At 46.6% G+C, this 15,772-nt stretch overlaps 1 protein-coding gene across 1 annotated transcript; it reads left to right on the forward strand.

The window, feature by feature from the left end:
- Positions 1-887: 887 nt before the first annotated feature.
- On the forward strand, positions 888-6,140 carry LOC123517089. The gene is made up of 5 exons (XM_045276964.1): positions 888-959; positions 1,058-1,769; positions 1,927-2,093; positions 2,917-3,022; positions 6,088-6,140. Exons 1-5 carry the CDS (start codon positions 888-890, stop codon positions 6,138-6,140), a joined length of 1,110 nt encoding a protein of 369 aa, XP_045132899.1.
- Positions 6,141-15,772: the final 9,632 nt, after the last annotated feature.

The raw sequence follows: 15,772 nt of genomic DNA on the forward strand, positions 1-15,772 counted from the left end.
CATCCTAGCCTGGACACCCAACCATCCACCACAGGACGGCCCCTATTGGGCGATCCCTTCAGCGGGTGGCTCCGCTGGTCCACTGGCAGCCTACGTAGGAACCATTTAGTCTGGCCCCTCACTGGCGACCTTACTAGCATGGGTAGCCCTCTCCCCCTGGAAAGGGCAGAGTAGGGGCCTAAGCTCCCTCTAGCCTAGCTCGCCAGGTCACGGGCACGCAAGCTCCCCCACCACGACAAGGCGGTTCCCATCTTGGGGGGCTCATCTCAAGGGATTAGGTTACACCCTCCTTCAGCAGCACAATGGCATATGGGGGCTCATACTGTGCGGGTCACGATTCCTAAGTGATGCCGAGACAAGATATGCCGTGATAGAGCTGGTGTTGGTTGCTGTGGTATGGGCGTTAAAGAAATGTAAGATTTACCTCCTTGGTCTTCCTCATTTCCAGATAGTTGTTGATCACAAGCCGTTGATACCTATTCTGAATGACCGCACCTTGGACACCATCGAGAACCCCACAATCCAGCGACTGAAGGAGAAGACGGCATGTTACGCCTTTGCTGCAGTATGGCGAAAAGGGCAGGATCACGCCCTCCCTGACGCTCTTTCACGCGCCCCTATTGACAACCCGTCCGTTTCGGATTTGGATACTGAGTCAGAGCTCTCCTATTGTGTCCGTACCTGTGTAAAGGTCAGAACATGTGACCGTTTTACTGACCCAATCATCTCTGACTTCCGCAAAGCTGCTTGTGAGGATGATATTTATCAGCTCCTACTTTCTCATGTCTCCACAGGTTTCCCTGCTGACAAATTGGATGTTCCATCTACTCTCCTGGATTTCTGGAAGATTTGCGGCGACCTGGCGACGGAGGATGGACTAGTGTTGTATGGATCACGGGTCGTTGTGCCTGCTTCCCTTAGGCGTCAAGTCCTCTCTCGCTTACACGACTCCCACAGGGGTATCGAAGCTACGAAGCGTCGGGCTCGTCAAGTTGTCTGGTGGCCCGGTATCAACAGCGATATAACCAGTTGCGTGAAGGCATGCCATGCCTGCCAGGAAGTGCCCATTCGCCCATTCGAAGATGTGTCTGCTGACCTGTTCACACACGCCGATAAGGATTACCTCATTTACGCCGACCGCTTGTCAGGGTGGTCATGTATTGCAGAGTATGGTCGAGAAGCATCGTCACGCACCACGACGAAACTGCTGTGCCGCATTTTTCGGGTTGTGGGTGTACCAGTCCGCCTACGCTCAAATGGAGGACCTCAATTCACCAGCTCAACGTTCCGATCTTTTATACAGCGCTGGGGTATTAACCATGTTATGTCTTCCCCAGGATACCCTCAGTCCAATGAACATGCCGATGCCTTCGTCAAGAAGGTGAAGTATCTCATTGCTAAAGTGTGTGCAACTGACGCCATCGATGAGGAGGCTTTTGACAGGGGCTTACTTGAGCTCCGGAAAACTCCCCGTCCTGATAGCCGTTCCTCAGCTCAGGTGCTGGACGGTCACCCTCTCAGGTCTGCCGTGCCCGCACACAGGCGTGCCTTTGCGCCCGAGTGGCAAGTTGCTGGTGATGAATATGATGCCAGATGGGCCGCAACGAGGAGAGAGTCGGAGAAGTATTACAACAAAAACGCCCGATCCTTGCCACCACTACACATCGGCGACTATGTGCGGCTACAGGACCGCGCCACCAAACGTTGGAACAAGATTGGTGTTGTGGTCGGTGTTGGGGGGCACCGGCACTACCATGTGAAGCTCCCTAGTGACAGAGTTTTCTGGAGAAACCGCCGTTTCATCCGGCCTACTCACTCATCCCTTAATGAATCTTCCTTTCCCTCAGAAAGGGAAGCAAGACCGTGTGTAAGCAAGAAGGTGCGGTTCTCGTTACCGCAACGTCGCACCACACGACCACGCCGCAGCCCGGATCGTCTTGTCTCGTAACAAGCCTGGGGAGGGAGATGTGACGGTGAACTCCGAACCCGTGAAAGCTGATGTGGGAACCTCGGCTAACACACCTGGACAGACACACGCCAGCTCCAGCACCCAGTCCCATCTCCAGTCTCCAGCTGCTGTATCCTACAACCCTGTACTACAAAGCTGTATTAAATTCCACTTTGCTGACGTGTATTATTACTCACCACATTTATGTCATGTGATGAAGCCCGTTTAGCTTATGAACCTGTAGCATCTCTGCCCCTCGCCGGCCATGGCTTTAAAACTTAATTTCTCCAGTCACGTAATATATCAGACAGTGATTTGGATTACATCGCAAATGTTTTTTAAAGCTTCTTAGACAATTCAGTTCCAGAAGTCCGCCAGATCCCGCCTTCACGTTGGTTTGTGGCGTACTACAGAAATGGGCGCGGAAATTTCATCCATGCCTCCCGGTACTTGTCCAAAGAGATCGGCACGAATCCTGAGGGAAACCTCAAGAAATATGGTAAGAGGGTGCTAGTGCGAGCGAAAGATATCACGCAGGCAAGGATGTTGCAACATCTACCATGTCCTTCTGACAGCATGTTTGAGACTATTAAGGCACATCACACCTTTAATTACAGTAAAGGTTGTTTGTACAGTCAAGATCTCTATGAATTTCCTGAGGAGGAAATACTGGCTATGTGTCCTAACTCAGTCCAGAAGGTGACTAAGATGAGGAACTCCTCCAACACCTTTTTTGGGTCCACCCTCCCAGACCGTGTTAATGTCAGGCCTATTAATCTTAGGGTGAGGCGTTTTGTTTCTCGCTCTCTTCAGTGCTTCTCATGCTATGGGTACGGTCACGGCAAAAGCTCCTGTAAGGAAGCTGCTCGATGTGGTAATTGCTCTGCACTAGACTCACATTCTGAGGAGCATTGCAATGCTGCTGCTTATTGCTTTCATTGCCGTGATGCTCACCAGGTACGTTCCAGGCAATGTCCCAGGCATCGCCTGGTGCAGGACATTTACAGCTTGCTAATAGTCAGTTCATTAGTCTAGGTAGCGCCCACCGCGAACTCATGTACCGCCAGAAGGACGGTACTGGTGCGACATCCTATGCTTCCTTGGCCGCTCGCTCTTCAGCTGAATCTCCCGGTCCGAAGACAACAACTCCTGCTACCTCTCGCTCTGTTGGGGTGAGTGGACCTGTTTACTTGGCCAATAGGTTTGCCCTTTTGTCCGGTGACTCGGTTGAGTCATCTCTAAGAAGTGACGAGAATAATACGGACTTGACCAAAGTCACCCATATAGTAGATGTCCATTTGCTACCTGTATCTCCTAAGCCTTTGAAGGGCCTGACCAAACGGCACCGCGGCTCTGCGGAGTCGATCGATTTAGCTCAACCTAAACAATCTAAGGTTTCTCTCGGTGCACGTGACTGTGAGTCCTCCAGTTGTTTCTGTCCAGCCTTCTGTGACGCCCTCCGTCTCAAATTGGGCTTCTTGTGATGAGGACAGTCTTAGCATGGAGACGTCCGATGATATTGTCACAGCCGTCCCTCATGGATCCATTGTATAGGAAAGTGCAGTCCTGCCTGATCCTCATCCTCCGAGAAGCGGTAGAAGTGATGATGGTTCGCATCACCCACCGATAGGCCGAAAGGCTGCGGTCCTACGACCCAGCACTTCTCAACTCCTGGTGTCTTATCGTCGTTTGATTATTTCTAGTCAGGTCAGTCACGGGCAGCCTCAAAAGGCTCGCCGGTCCACGGCACAAAAATAGTCATCTTCAAGCTTCTACAGGGGAACTGTAGAGGCCTTCGCGCCTCGTGGGGGAACTCCGAGCTTTACTATCGGAGTTCTCTCCAGCCTGTGTAGCTCTGAGAGACTATGCTTGGTGATAGTACTTATTCTAGTCCTCCTGGCTATCGTGCCTTTTTTAACACTCCTTTCCCCGAACAGGGCCACCACGGTGGCATAGCTATCGTAGTCCGTCAAGACATACATACCTATTGTCCCCTTGCAACTCAACTCTCCCCTTCAGGTGGTTGCTGTTAAGGTTTTTATGGGACGATCCTACACTATTTGCAGTTTATATCTCCCTCCTTGGGTTCCGGTCTCCAGGGGTGAGCTTGACGGCCTGGTGCGTCAGCTGACTCCGCCTTTCCTTTTATTGGGAGATTTTAATGGACGTCACCCATTGTGGGATGAAGGTGCTAGTAATTCTCATGGGGTTTTAATCGGTTCTTTTATTGAGGATGAGGGATTGAGGTTTTAAATTCTGGGATGTTACACATTTCCACAGTCCTACTGGGACTTTTACAGCTATCGATCTTTCTCTGTGTACATCTAATTCTTTCCTTGATTTGAATTGGCGGGTCCTACCGGATTTACACGGTAGTGACCACTTTCCGATTTTATTACAATCTGTGAACTCTGAGCCACAGTCCCGGCCCCCACGCTGGGTTTTAGACAAGGCAGATTGGCCTCGATTCACAGACCTTAGGTTTTTTATCCGTCCGTTGGCTGACTTTTCTACTTGTGCTGAGGCTGTTGATTATTTTACCGATTTTTTACATTCATTAGCGCTTCAGATAATCCCTAGGACGTCCGGTCGCTTTACTAAGCTTCCCGTTCCTTGGTAGAACACAGCATGCACTAAAGCTGTGTAAGAAAAACGGGCAGCTTTCTCTCGTCTCCGGCGACATCGTGGGGACCCGCAGTGCCTGGAAGCTTTTCGGCGCTGTCGAGCTCGGGCCCGCCGCGTTTTGAAAGAGGCACAAAGAGCCTCTTGGAAAGCTTATGGTGTTATAGATACTCTACCAGATGGCATTCACAGTTCCTTATATGTTGATGACTTATGTATTTATTTTGGTGCTGATAGGATGTCACTGATTGAGCGAAAGCTTCAGCTGGCAATCAATCGGGTGTCCAGTTGGGCCAACATAAACGGTTTTCCATTCTCCACCTCAAAGATCGTGTCTATGCATTTTTGTCGTAATCGTGGCGTCCATCCAGATCCCGATTTATATTTAGCCAATAGACGCATCTCATGTGTGGAGGCCACTCGATATCTTGGTCTATTGACAATCGTCTTACTTGGGTTCCCCATTTCCGTTCTCTTAATAATAATAATAATATTACTTTATTGCTCTTACAGAGAATTTGTCTTGTGCTTGTCAGAGTATAAACAAAAATTGTAAAAGTAGAAAGACTACCAAAGCTATCAATTACATCTATTCATCTCCAATCACGAACTACCCAAAACATAAAAAACATAAATATAAAACATTAAAAACATTGCTGATATCCTTCTGAGCCGCCTGTCATTACAACTGTTGATTCACATTCATTATCCTAATACTAGATGGAACAAATGACTTCTTATACCGAGATGTTCGGCCTTGCACTGACCTCCACCTTCTGCCAGATGGTAACAATTCGTAACATAAGTACAGAGGGTGACTGGGGTCATTTATTATGAAATTGCTTCTCTGTACAACCGCTCGTTTATACAGGTCCAACAGTGGCTTTGTATTTTTTACTTTTAATCGGCTACATTTCTTTATTATCTTGCCTAGTTTACCTTTAGATTCCAAAGTACTATTTTCATACCAACAGCATATAGAAAATGAAAAAAACTCATTGTAGTATACTGCTGTAGAACAAATCCAGTATTTTATTACTAACATTTAACTTGCATAGTTTTCTAACAAAAAACATTCTTGAATTTGCCTTCTTATATATTTTATCTATGTGGGAAGAAAAATTGAGTTTATTGTCTATAACTGTTCCTAAGTATTTGTATTCTTCTACCACGTCAACAGTTTCATCATTGATTTCCAAAGATTCATGTTGTACGGGAGTCTTACTAAAATCAATAATAATTTCCTTAGTTTTGTTAACATTTAGTTCCAAAAAATTATCTTTGCACCATGTACTAAAATTGTTAACTTCTTCTCTATAAATAACATCATTATTCACACAAAGTGAGACAATGGCTGTGTCATCTGCATATTTAAATATCTTATTACACTCATTTCGACTCCTACAATCATTTGTATAAAGAGAAAACAGTAGTGGTGACAATACGCAACCCTGGGGTGCACCTGTATTTGTTACAATTGAGTCAGAGATCTGGTCTTTAAACTTTACATATTGCAGCCTTCCAACCAAAAACTCATGTATCCATAGAACAAGTGGTGGACTCACACTAAGCCTTATAAGTTTTTCCATTAACATGTGAGGCTGTATTGTGTTGAAAGCACTTGAAAAATCCACAAACAACACCTTAGCAAAGTGCTTACTGTGTTTGTTATTTACATTTTCCATAAATCGAAGTATATAATTTATAATTGATAACGTAGCATCTTCCACACACCTATTCTTCTTGTAAGCAAACTGATAAACATCCAATTGGTCTTTCACTTCAAGAAACAGGAACTTTTTAATAACACTTTCTAAACATTTCATAAATATACATGTCAAGGCTACAGGCCTGTAATCATTACAACCTTTAGGTGTTTGATGTTTTAAAGCGTATTGCAGGACGGTACTATCCCTTCTTCGGGTTTTAAGTCACACCTCTTGCTGCTTCAGCACCGTATACTTATACTTCCAAAGCTGGAGTACGGCTGTGAGATCTACTCATCAGCAACGGATGCACGGCTACACGTGCTTGACTTCGTACATCATGATGGGGTCCACTTGGCTACGGGTGCGTTTCGGATGGATGGATGGATTTGCCTTAGGCGCCGCAACAGCTGGGGTCATATGGCGCCGCAACTATAGTTTTAAAAAACTAAAAGTAGTTAAAAAAATAAAACTAAAGTTAACTAAAACTAAGACTACAATAAATTTAAATAAAACATTAAAATGTATAAGAATTGAAATTTACAAATTGTGGAGGAGGCCCGCTTCTCCCAGAAAGCTAAAAACGTCATGGCCAGGGGCCAGAGAAGCTGGTCCAAGGACCTTTGAGAGATAGTAGACACCGCTATACCTAACGCGACAGTGGTAGAGGTAGCGGTGTCGTAACTCGATCAAACTAGGGCACTCCACCATCAGGTGCCGCACGGTGAGCGGCACCAAATAGTCATCACAGTAGTAAGGTTGAGGGTCCCTGATCAGGAGGTACCTTTGTGTAAGGTACGTGTGACCTATACGAAGTCGCGCCAATAAAGTCTGTGCACGGCGATCCCGGACATGGATGTAAGTCCACTGAGGGAGTGTGGATATAGTAATCTCTCCCATTTTCGAGGTTGCGACCCCCGTTAGCCATCTCCTCTGCCAAATTGCTGCAATCGCCACACGAATTGCATGAAATACATCTCGAAACGGAACTGGGGAAGGAGATGGAGCGCGACTTGCTGCCTCTTTAGCGAGGCGGTCTGCATGTTCATTCCCTGGAACACCTACGTGACCAGGGCCCCAACAGAACCCAACACGATATCCTCGTTTGGTAAGAAGATATAGCCACTCCAGGGCTGATAAAACCAAAGGGTGAAGGAAATAGTGCAGAAGAGAGCAGTAAGAGCACTGCGACAGTCACTAAAAATTGTAAAAGACGAAACCGGGAGTGTAAGGATGGATGGATGGATTTTAAAGGTATTGGAGATAGGCGCCGTTGCAACATCTGTAGGTCATATGGCGCCACCCCAAGAGGTAAATAAACAGGACGCTTTCAAATGGGAACCCAAGTAAAACAATAGCCAAGATATCGAGTGGCCTCCACACATGAGATGCGTCTATAAATATAAAAAAAAAGGTAAAAAAAAAAAAAAACTACTAAAAGCAGTTAAAAACAATAAAGTATCTAAAAAAACTAAAAACAATAAAACTAAATAAAATATTAAAATACATATAATAAAATAAAATAAAATTCACAGCTTTGGGAGAAGGCCAGCTTCTCCCAAAAACCTAAAACGTCATGGCCTTGGGCCAGGCACTCTGGTCCAAGGACCTTTGAGATATAATAGACACCGCTATCTCTACCGCGACAGCGGTAGAGGTAGCGGTGTCTTAAGTCAGTCAAACTAGGGCACTCCACTAGTAGGTGCCGCACCGTAAGCGGCACCAGGCAGTCATCACAGTAAGGTTGAGGGTCCCTGGTCAGGAGGTACCTTTGTGTAAGGTACGTGTGACCTATACGAAGTCGCGCCATTAAAGTCTGTGCACGGCGATCCCGGACATGGGTGTATGTCCACTGAGGGAGTGTGGAAGTAGTGATCTCTCCCATTTTCGAGGTTGCGACCCCCGTTAGCCATCTCCTCTGCCAAATTGCTGCAACTGCCATACGAATTACATGAAATACATCTCGAAACGGAACAGGGGCATGAGATGGAGCGCGACTTTCTGCCTCTTTAGCAAAGCAGTCTGCGTGTTCATTCCCTGGAACACCAACGTGACCAGGGACCCAACAGAACCCAACACGATATCCTCGTTGGGTAAGAAGATATAGCCACTCCAGGGCTGATAAAACCAAAGGGTTAAGGAGATAGTGCAAGAGAGAGCAGTAAGAGCACTGCGACAGTCACTAAAAATTGTAAAAGACGAAACCGGGAGAGTAAAATAATCTGTAAAGCTAGGACTATGGCAGACAGCTCCGCAGTAAAGACGGAGGCTACCGAAGGAAGGCTGCCAGACCGATAAAAAGAGGAAAACCACACTAAACCCAACGCCTGCGTCGGATTTGGAACCATCAGTAAAAACAGGGATATCATCAGAATGGATAAAAAGTGTTCTAAAACCGTGTGTGGGACAGAGCTGGCAGAAAATCCTTCTTGCCATCCATGGCAGGAGGGCATAATGAAACAACAGGAAGCTGCCAATAACCAACTCGTGGGAGCCGGAAAGAGTACACAGGAGTGGGGTCGATAGATAAATCCATCATGAGATTTGCCACTCGAAGGCCAAAAGGTTTAGGTAGACTCGGTCGAGTGACATACGCCTGCGAACGCGAGTCCCGCAACATTGACAGACAAGGGACAGAATCGGGAAGACGGTGGGTGCGAAACCAACACCGGAGCATCGAAGACTGGCGCCGGAGGTCGAGCGGCCAGAAACCAGCATCCACTAGAAGGCTAGGTATTGGAGATGTCCGAAATGCACCTGTAGCCAAGCGGACCCCAGCATGATGCACGGGTCAAGCGTGCGTAGTCGTGCATCCGTTGCGGATGAGTAGATCTCACAGCCGTATTCCAGCTTGGGAAGTATGAGTGTACGGTGAAGCAGCAGCAACGTGTCCCTGTCCGCACCCCAAGAGGTGTGACTTAAAACCCGAAGAAGGGATAATGCCTGCCGACAAGACGCCTTAAGAGAACGGAAATGGGAACCCAGGTGAGACGGTTGTCAAACAAAAGGCCAAGATATCGAGTCGCCTCCACGCATGAGAGGCGTCTATTGGCGAGGTATAAATCAGGGTCTGGATGGACACCACGGTTGCGACAAAATGCATAGGCTACGGTCTTCGAGGTGGAGAATCGAAAACCGTTCATGTTGGCCCAACTGGACACCCTATTGATCGCCAGTTGGAGCTTGCGCTCAATCAGTGACATCCTAGCAGCAGCAAAAGAAATACATAAATCATCAACATATAAGGAGCTGTGAATGCCATCTGGGAGAGTATCAATAACACCATTTATGGCGACTGCGAATAATGTAACACTAAGAATACTTCCTGTGGGACACCATCATTTAGAGCAGTAGCCTCAGAGAGAACACTCCCACTCGAACCCGTAAAAACGTCTGGATAAAAACTGCTGGATAAAAATAGGAAGGTGGCCACGAAGGCCAAAATTAAACAAAGACTGTAAAATGCCATGACACCAAGCCGTGTCGTAGGCCTTCTCCAGGTCAAAAAGACTGTTACTTGATGGTGGTGATTAGCGAAGGCCTCACAAATGGAAGACTCTAGGGATAAAAGAGCATCAGTAGTAGACCTCATCTTTCGGAAGCCGTACTGTACCGATGACAAGTACTTCCCCTCTCCAAGTACCACATGAGTCTTACATTTACCATCTTTTCTAACACTTTACAAATGCAGGATGTCAAAGATATAGGACGGTAGTTCGTAGCCTGCAGATTATCTCTCCCAGACATCGGAAATGGGAGAACCATTGCCACAGCCCAAGAAGATGGAAAGTCACCGGTATTCCAAATCAGATTATAAAGATTTAATAAAAATTTAAAAGCACTGTCAGACATGTGGCGCAAGAAGGCATAAGGTATATCAACTGGCCCAGGAGAAGAGTCATGACACTGGGACAAAGCAGTCCGCAACTCGGAAGCAGAGAAGGGACATTATAAGACTCCTCCAGCGGAAGAAAAGTTTATGCCGAGAGATTCCATTCTCTGGCGGTGACGTGCGCCCGGGCTGCAGGATGCCTCCGGGAAACACTGGCAAAGTGCTCCGCGAAGAGGTCGGCGACAGTCCTAGGGTCTGCCACCGTTCGCCCAGCAGACAACAAAACCTGGTGGGGAAGGAGCAGAATACTTCCCAGCAATTCGGCGGACTTTGTTGAAGACACCGGGAGTTGAGAGACATGTAAAAAGGTCGATAGCCGGGTCGTTGGACCGCAGCTTTTCGGCCTACCGGTGAGTGATGCGAACCATCATCACTGCCTACCGGTCATCGGAGAGACGAGGTCATGTTCCGCGTTGGACTGCCTTTCTTTGAGTGATGCAACCATTCAACCGGTCATCGGAGGACGGGTCCACGAGGGTCCACGGCTGTGACAATATCATCGGACGTCTCCATGCTAAGACCGTCCTCATCACAAGAAGCCCGATCTGAGACGGAGGGCGTCACAGAAGGCTGGACAGAAACTACTGGAGCTACCATTGCAGAGCGGTCCCTGGAGGACTCACGATCATGTGCACCGGGAGAAACCTTAGATTGTTTAGGCTGAGCTAAATCTATCGACTCCGCAGAGCCGCGGTGCCGTTTGGTCAGGCCCTTCAAAGGCTTAGGCGATACAGGTGGCAAATGGACATCTACTACATGGGTTACTTTGGTCAAGTCCGTATTATTCTCGTCACTTCTTAGAGATGACTCAACTGAGTCATCGGACAAAAGGGCAAACCTATTGGCCAATGAACAGGACCACCCGCCCCAACAGAGCGAGAGGTAGCAGGAGTTGTCTTCGGACCGGCAGACTCAGCTGAAGAGCGAGCGGCCAATGAAGCATAGGATGTCGCACCAGTACCGTCCTTCTGGCGGTACAGGAGTTCACGGCGGGCGCTACCAAGGCTGATGAACTGACTGTTAGCAAGCTGTAGAATGTCCTGCTCCAGGCGATACCTGGGCCCTTGCCTGGAACGTACCTGGTGAGCATCACGGGAATGGAAACAATAAGCAGCAGCATTGCAATGCTCCTCAGAATGTGAGTCTAGTGCAGAGCAATTACCACATCGAGAAGCTTCCTTACATGAGCTTTTGCCGTGACCGTACCCATAGCATGAGAAACACTGAAGAGGGCGAGAAACAAAACGCCTCACCCTAAGATTGATAGGACCGATATGAACACGGTCTGGGAGGGTGGAACCAAAAAGGTGAGAAGGACCATGTTGGAAGAGTTCCTCATCTTAGTCACCTTTTGGACTGAGCTAGGACACATTGCTAGTATTTCCTCATCAGGAAATTCATAAAGATCCTGACTGTACACACAACCTTTACTGTAATTAAAGGTGGGATGTGCCTTAATAGTCTCAAACATGCTGTCAGAAGGACATGGTAGATGTTGCAACATCCTTGCCTGCGTGATATCTTTCGCTCGCACTAGCACCCCTTCCGTATTTCTTGAGGTTTCCCTCAGGAATCGTGCCGATCTCTTTGGACAGGTACCGGGAGGCATGGATGAAATTCCCGCGCCCATTTCTGTAGTACGCCACAAACCAACGTGGAGGCGGGATCTGGCGGACTTCAGGAACTGAATTCTCTGAATGGTGGTCAAAAGATTTGGGATGTAGTCCGTGTCACTGTCCGAAATATTGCGAGAGTGGAGAAGTTCTGTCTTAAAGCCAGAGCCAGCAAGGGCAGAGATGCTACATGTTCATAAGCTAGACGGGCTTCATCACATGACAGAAAAGTCACATAGCAGCGGTTAGATGGAAAGTCCTTATCATAAACAAGTCGAATGCGAAGAACCGTGCCATACACCTTGAGAAGTGAGTGCAAGGCGTGATAAGAAAATGATGGGTTAACATTTACCATCACAAGGGAGTCATATGCAGCAGAAATACGTCCCTCAGAAGAACTCCCAGAACAGGAGACTGCTGTGGGAGGCTCTTGTGGAGGGGAATCCTCCTTCCCACTCAGACCTGAAGATGACGTCTCGCGGGCCAGGTCAGCCACCTCACGAGAACCTGACAGTTTTTGTGTTTCACCATATATAAAAGTTACACAAAAATTGGCTCCAGGGCAAGGGAAACCACCTACTGGGACTACAATGGGAGGGAGCGCTGGCTGCCGTGGACGGGTACCTCGTCCCCATGCGGACCAGTCGTTTTAAAAAGGCCCCACATGATACGAATGTTTGTCCACGACAGAGCTGAGACCCCTCCCAAAGCATCCCAGCCTGGACACCCAACCATCCAGCACAGGACGGCCCCTATTGGGCGATCCCTCCAGCGGGTGGCTCCGCTGGTCCACTGGCAGCCTACGTAGGAACCATTTAGTCTGGCCCCTCACTGGCGACCTTACTAGCATGGGTAGCCCTCTCCCCTCGAAAGGGCAGAGCAGGGGCCTAAGCCCCTCTAGCCTAGCTCGCCAGGTCACAGGGCACGCAAGCCCCCACCACGACAAGGCGGTTCCCATCTGGGGATGATATTCCTGTTTTTACTGATGGTTCCAAATTCGACGCAGGCGTTGGCTTTAGTGTGGTTTTCCCCTCTTTTTATCGGTGTGGCAGCCTTCCTTCAGTGGCATCCGTCTTTACTGCGAAGCTGTCTGTCATAGTCCTAGCTTTACAAATAATTTTTACTCTCCTGGTTTCGTCTTTTACAATTTTTAGTGACTGTCACAGTGCTCTTACTTCTTTCTCTTCCACTATATCCTTTGACCCTTTGGTTTTATCAGCCCTGGAGTGGCTATATCTTCTAACACAACGAGGATATCCTGTTGGGTTGTGTTGGGTCCCTGGTCACGTTGGTGTTCCAGGGAATGAACACGCAAATCTCCTCGCTAAAGAGGCAGCAAGTCGTGTTCCGCCTCCTGCCCCTGTTCCGTTTCGAGATGTCTTTCCTCTAATTCGTGAGGCAGTGTCTGCAATTTGGCAGAGGAGATGGTTAACCGGGGTCGCAACCTCGAAAATGGGAGAAATCACTACTTCCTCTATCCCTCACTGGACATACACCCATGTCCGGGATCGACGTTTACAGACTTTATTGGCGCGACTGCGCATAGGTCACACGTACCTTACACAAAGGTACCTGTTGACCAGGGACCCTCAGCCTTACTGTGAAGACTGCCTGGTGCCGGTCACCGTGCGGCACCTGCTGGTAGAGTGCCCTAGTTTGATCGAGTTACGACACCGCTATCTCTACCGGTGTCGCGGTCGAGATAGCGGTGTCTACTATCTCTCAAAGGTGCTTGATTCTGCATGTCTGGCCCCAGGCCATGACGTTTACAAGTACCTGGTAGAAGCTGGTCTCCTGCCTAATGTGTGAATGCTGTTTCCTTTTATTATATGTGTTTAAAGTTTTATTTAATTTTTGTAGTTTTAGTATTTCTAGTGAGCTTTGATTTTATTGTTTTTAATTGCTTTTAGTTCTAAATAAAATATCGTAGCGGCGCCACATGACAGATGATGTATCGGCGCCTAAAATTAAGTTCCTCTTCCTTCTCCTCCTCCTCCCTCCCCTCTTAGTGCCTCAGTTAGGTATTAGGAGGGTATTATTTATATGTGTCTTTGTATAAATTTGTTTGTTGTGTTTAGGATAAGTAAAGTAATGTTTAACTATCTTACATTTTCTCTAACCGAACCCGAACCTGCTCAGTTAGGTCTGTTATGGCTGTGGGCCTCCTTACACCCTAGGCACACGGCTTACAAGCCCATAGTTATAACATAGAAAATGTCAAAATCTTTTGAAATCCAACTCTCCTCGAGACTTTTGACATCTGGCCAAAACATTTCCTATAACTTGACTTCATCTTCCCCTCCTTTATTTCATCCTAATGGCACCACTGCCATCCATCTGTCTCTGGAGTTGAGCTTTTCTCTCAAACTTTTGCTAATAACTATCTTGAATCCTTATGGGCTTGTCCCTCCCTCTCCTCTTGTCTCTGAATATTTCAGGCTATTGATTAAAATTCTTGGCAATGATGTTTTCCGTACCCTTGGGGATTAAATCCTATGAAGGTTTATGAACCTGATAGGGTCGCTCCTAGTTTTCAAAAACTGCACCTTGCACCTTGCCTGGCTCAGCTCTTTCAGTTCTGTCTAATGACTTCGAATTTTATTTTTGCTTTCAGCCTGTTTAAAAAAAAAATGGTGACCATTGTAATCGCTCAAAGCTTAAGCAAAAGTTTTTAATGAATCCTCATTAGGTAGGTTAGTAAGCTTCACAATTTTCAATCTGATCGCCAGCATGCTTTCCATCAGGTCCGCTCTGCTCTTCTGGATTTTCTTACTGCTTTTCTTACTGCATCTTGGTCATACTCTGTTGGAAATTTTGATCAAATTTTTGTTGTTGCCTTAGACATTCAGTTGCTTTTGATAGAGTCTGGCACAAAGCTTTGATCTCCAAAACTACCCTATTGTGGTTTTTATCTTTCCCTTTGCAACATTTTCTCAAGTTTCCTCTTTGACCGTTCTGTTGCTACTGTGATAGACGACTACTGTTCTCCTTTAAGACGAAAAGGTGAGATGATATAGGTCCTCTAACGATAGCAAATGGGGAGACGGTTAGCTTGGAGAAGAGATTAGTAAAATTATAAACGAGTATTTTTTAACTGTCTTCACCTAAGAGAACACACAGGAAATCCCAGATACTGAATCTTTTTTTTAGGGCAGATTATAGTGAAAAGCTGACAGATATTTATATATCTAAGGAGATGATTGAACTGGAGATAGATAGATTAAAGGAGATGGTTGAACTGGAGATAGATAGATTAAAGAAATTCAAATCACCAGGACCCAATCAGACTGGCAACTGAGTGGGCCTTTATTCCTTTATATTTTTGTTTTCCTTGGCCAGTCCTTTTCTTATACAATAATAAAAAGAAGATCGTAAGAGTGAATAGGATAAGAAGTTTTGTTTAGTATATCACTGATGAATTAAAGGAAGAGAGTGGCTGATAGCATATAACTTTGGGGAACAAAACTGTTAATAAATTTAAGAGAAAAGTGATCGTATACCGCAGTATCAATAGAATGGTCAAATAAGAAAAGTTGCAGATAGAAGGATAGAAGCTGCAGAAGGTTAGTTTGGAGACTGCCAAAAGATTTAGAAATATTCGAGGCAACAACAAATGTTTCTTCAAAATCTCTAGATAGTATGACAAGACTTACTAAGGGAAGCTGAAAGATGAACAGCAGAGCGGCCTTGACCTTGACGAACGGCCCCTTTAATCTCCAAAAATCACGTCAAACACTCCTTTGACAGACTTTCAGGTAAAAAGGGTCTTTTACACACAAAATCTCTTGACAACTATTGTACCACAATTTTTTTTTTGTGTGTGTATGCAGTTGCAGCGTCCTCAGTACTGGTGGAGCAGCTCAGTAACGCTCAAATCTCTAAGGCTCATCTTAAAAGGACGTGAATGGACATAAATCGTCAACCTGCAAGCAGATACCTACATCTCAACCATTACTAACAAAATCTGTCAGCTCGCCTACACACTTATAGC

The sequence above is a fragment of the Portunus trituberculatus genome, chromosome 6 (genome assembly GCF_017591435.1).
Source record: "Portunus trituberculatus isolate SZX2019 chromosome 6, ASM1759143v1, whole genome shotgun sequence".
NCBI lineage: Eukaryota > Metazoa > Arthropoda > Malacostraca > Decapoda > Portunidae > Portunus > Portunus trituberculatus.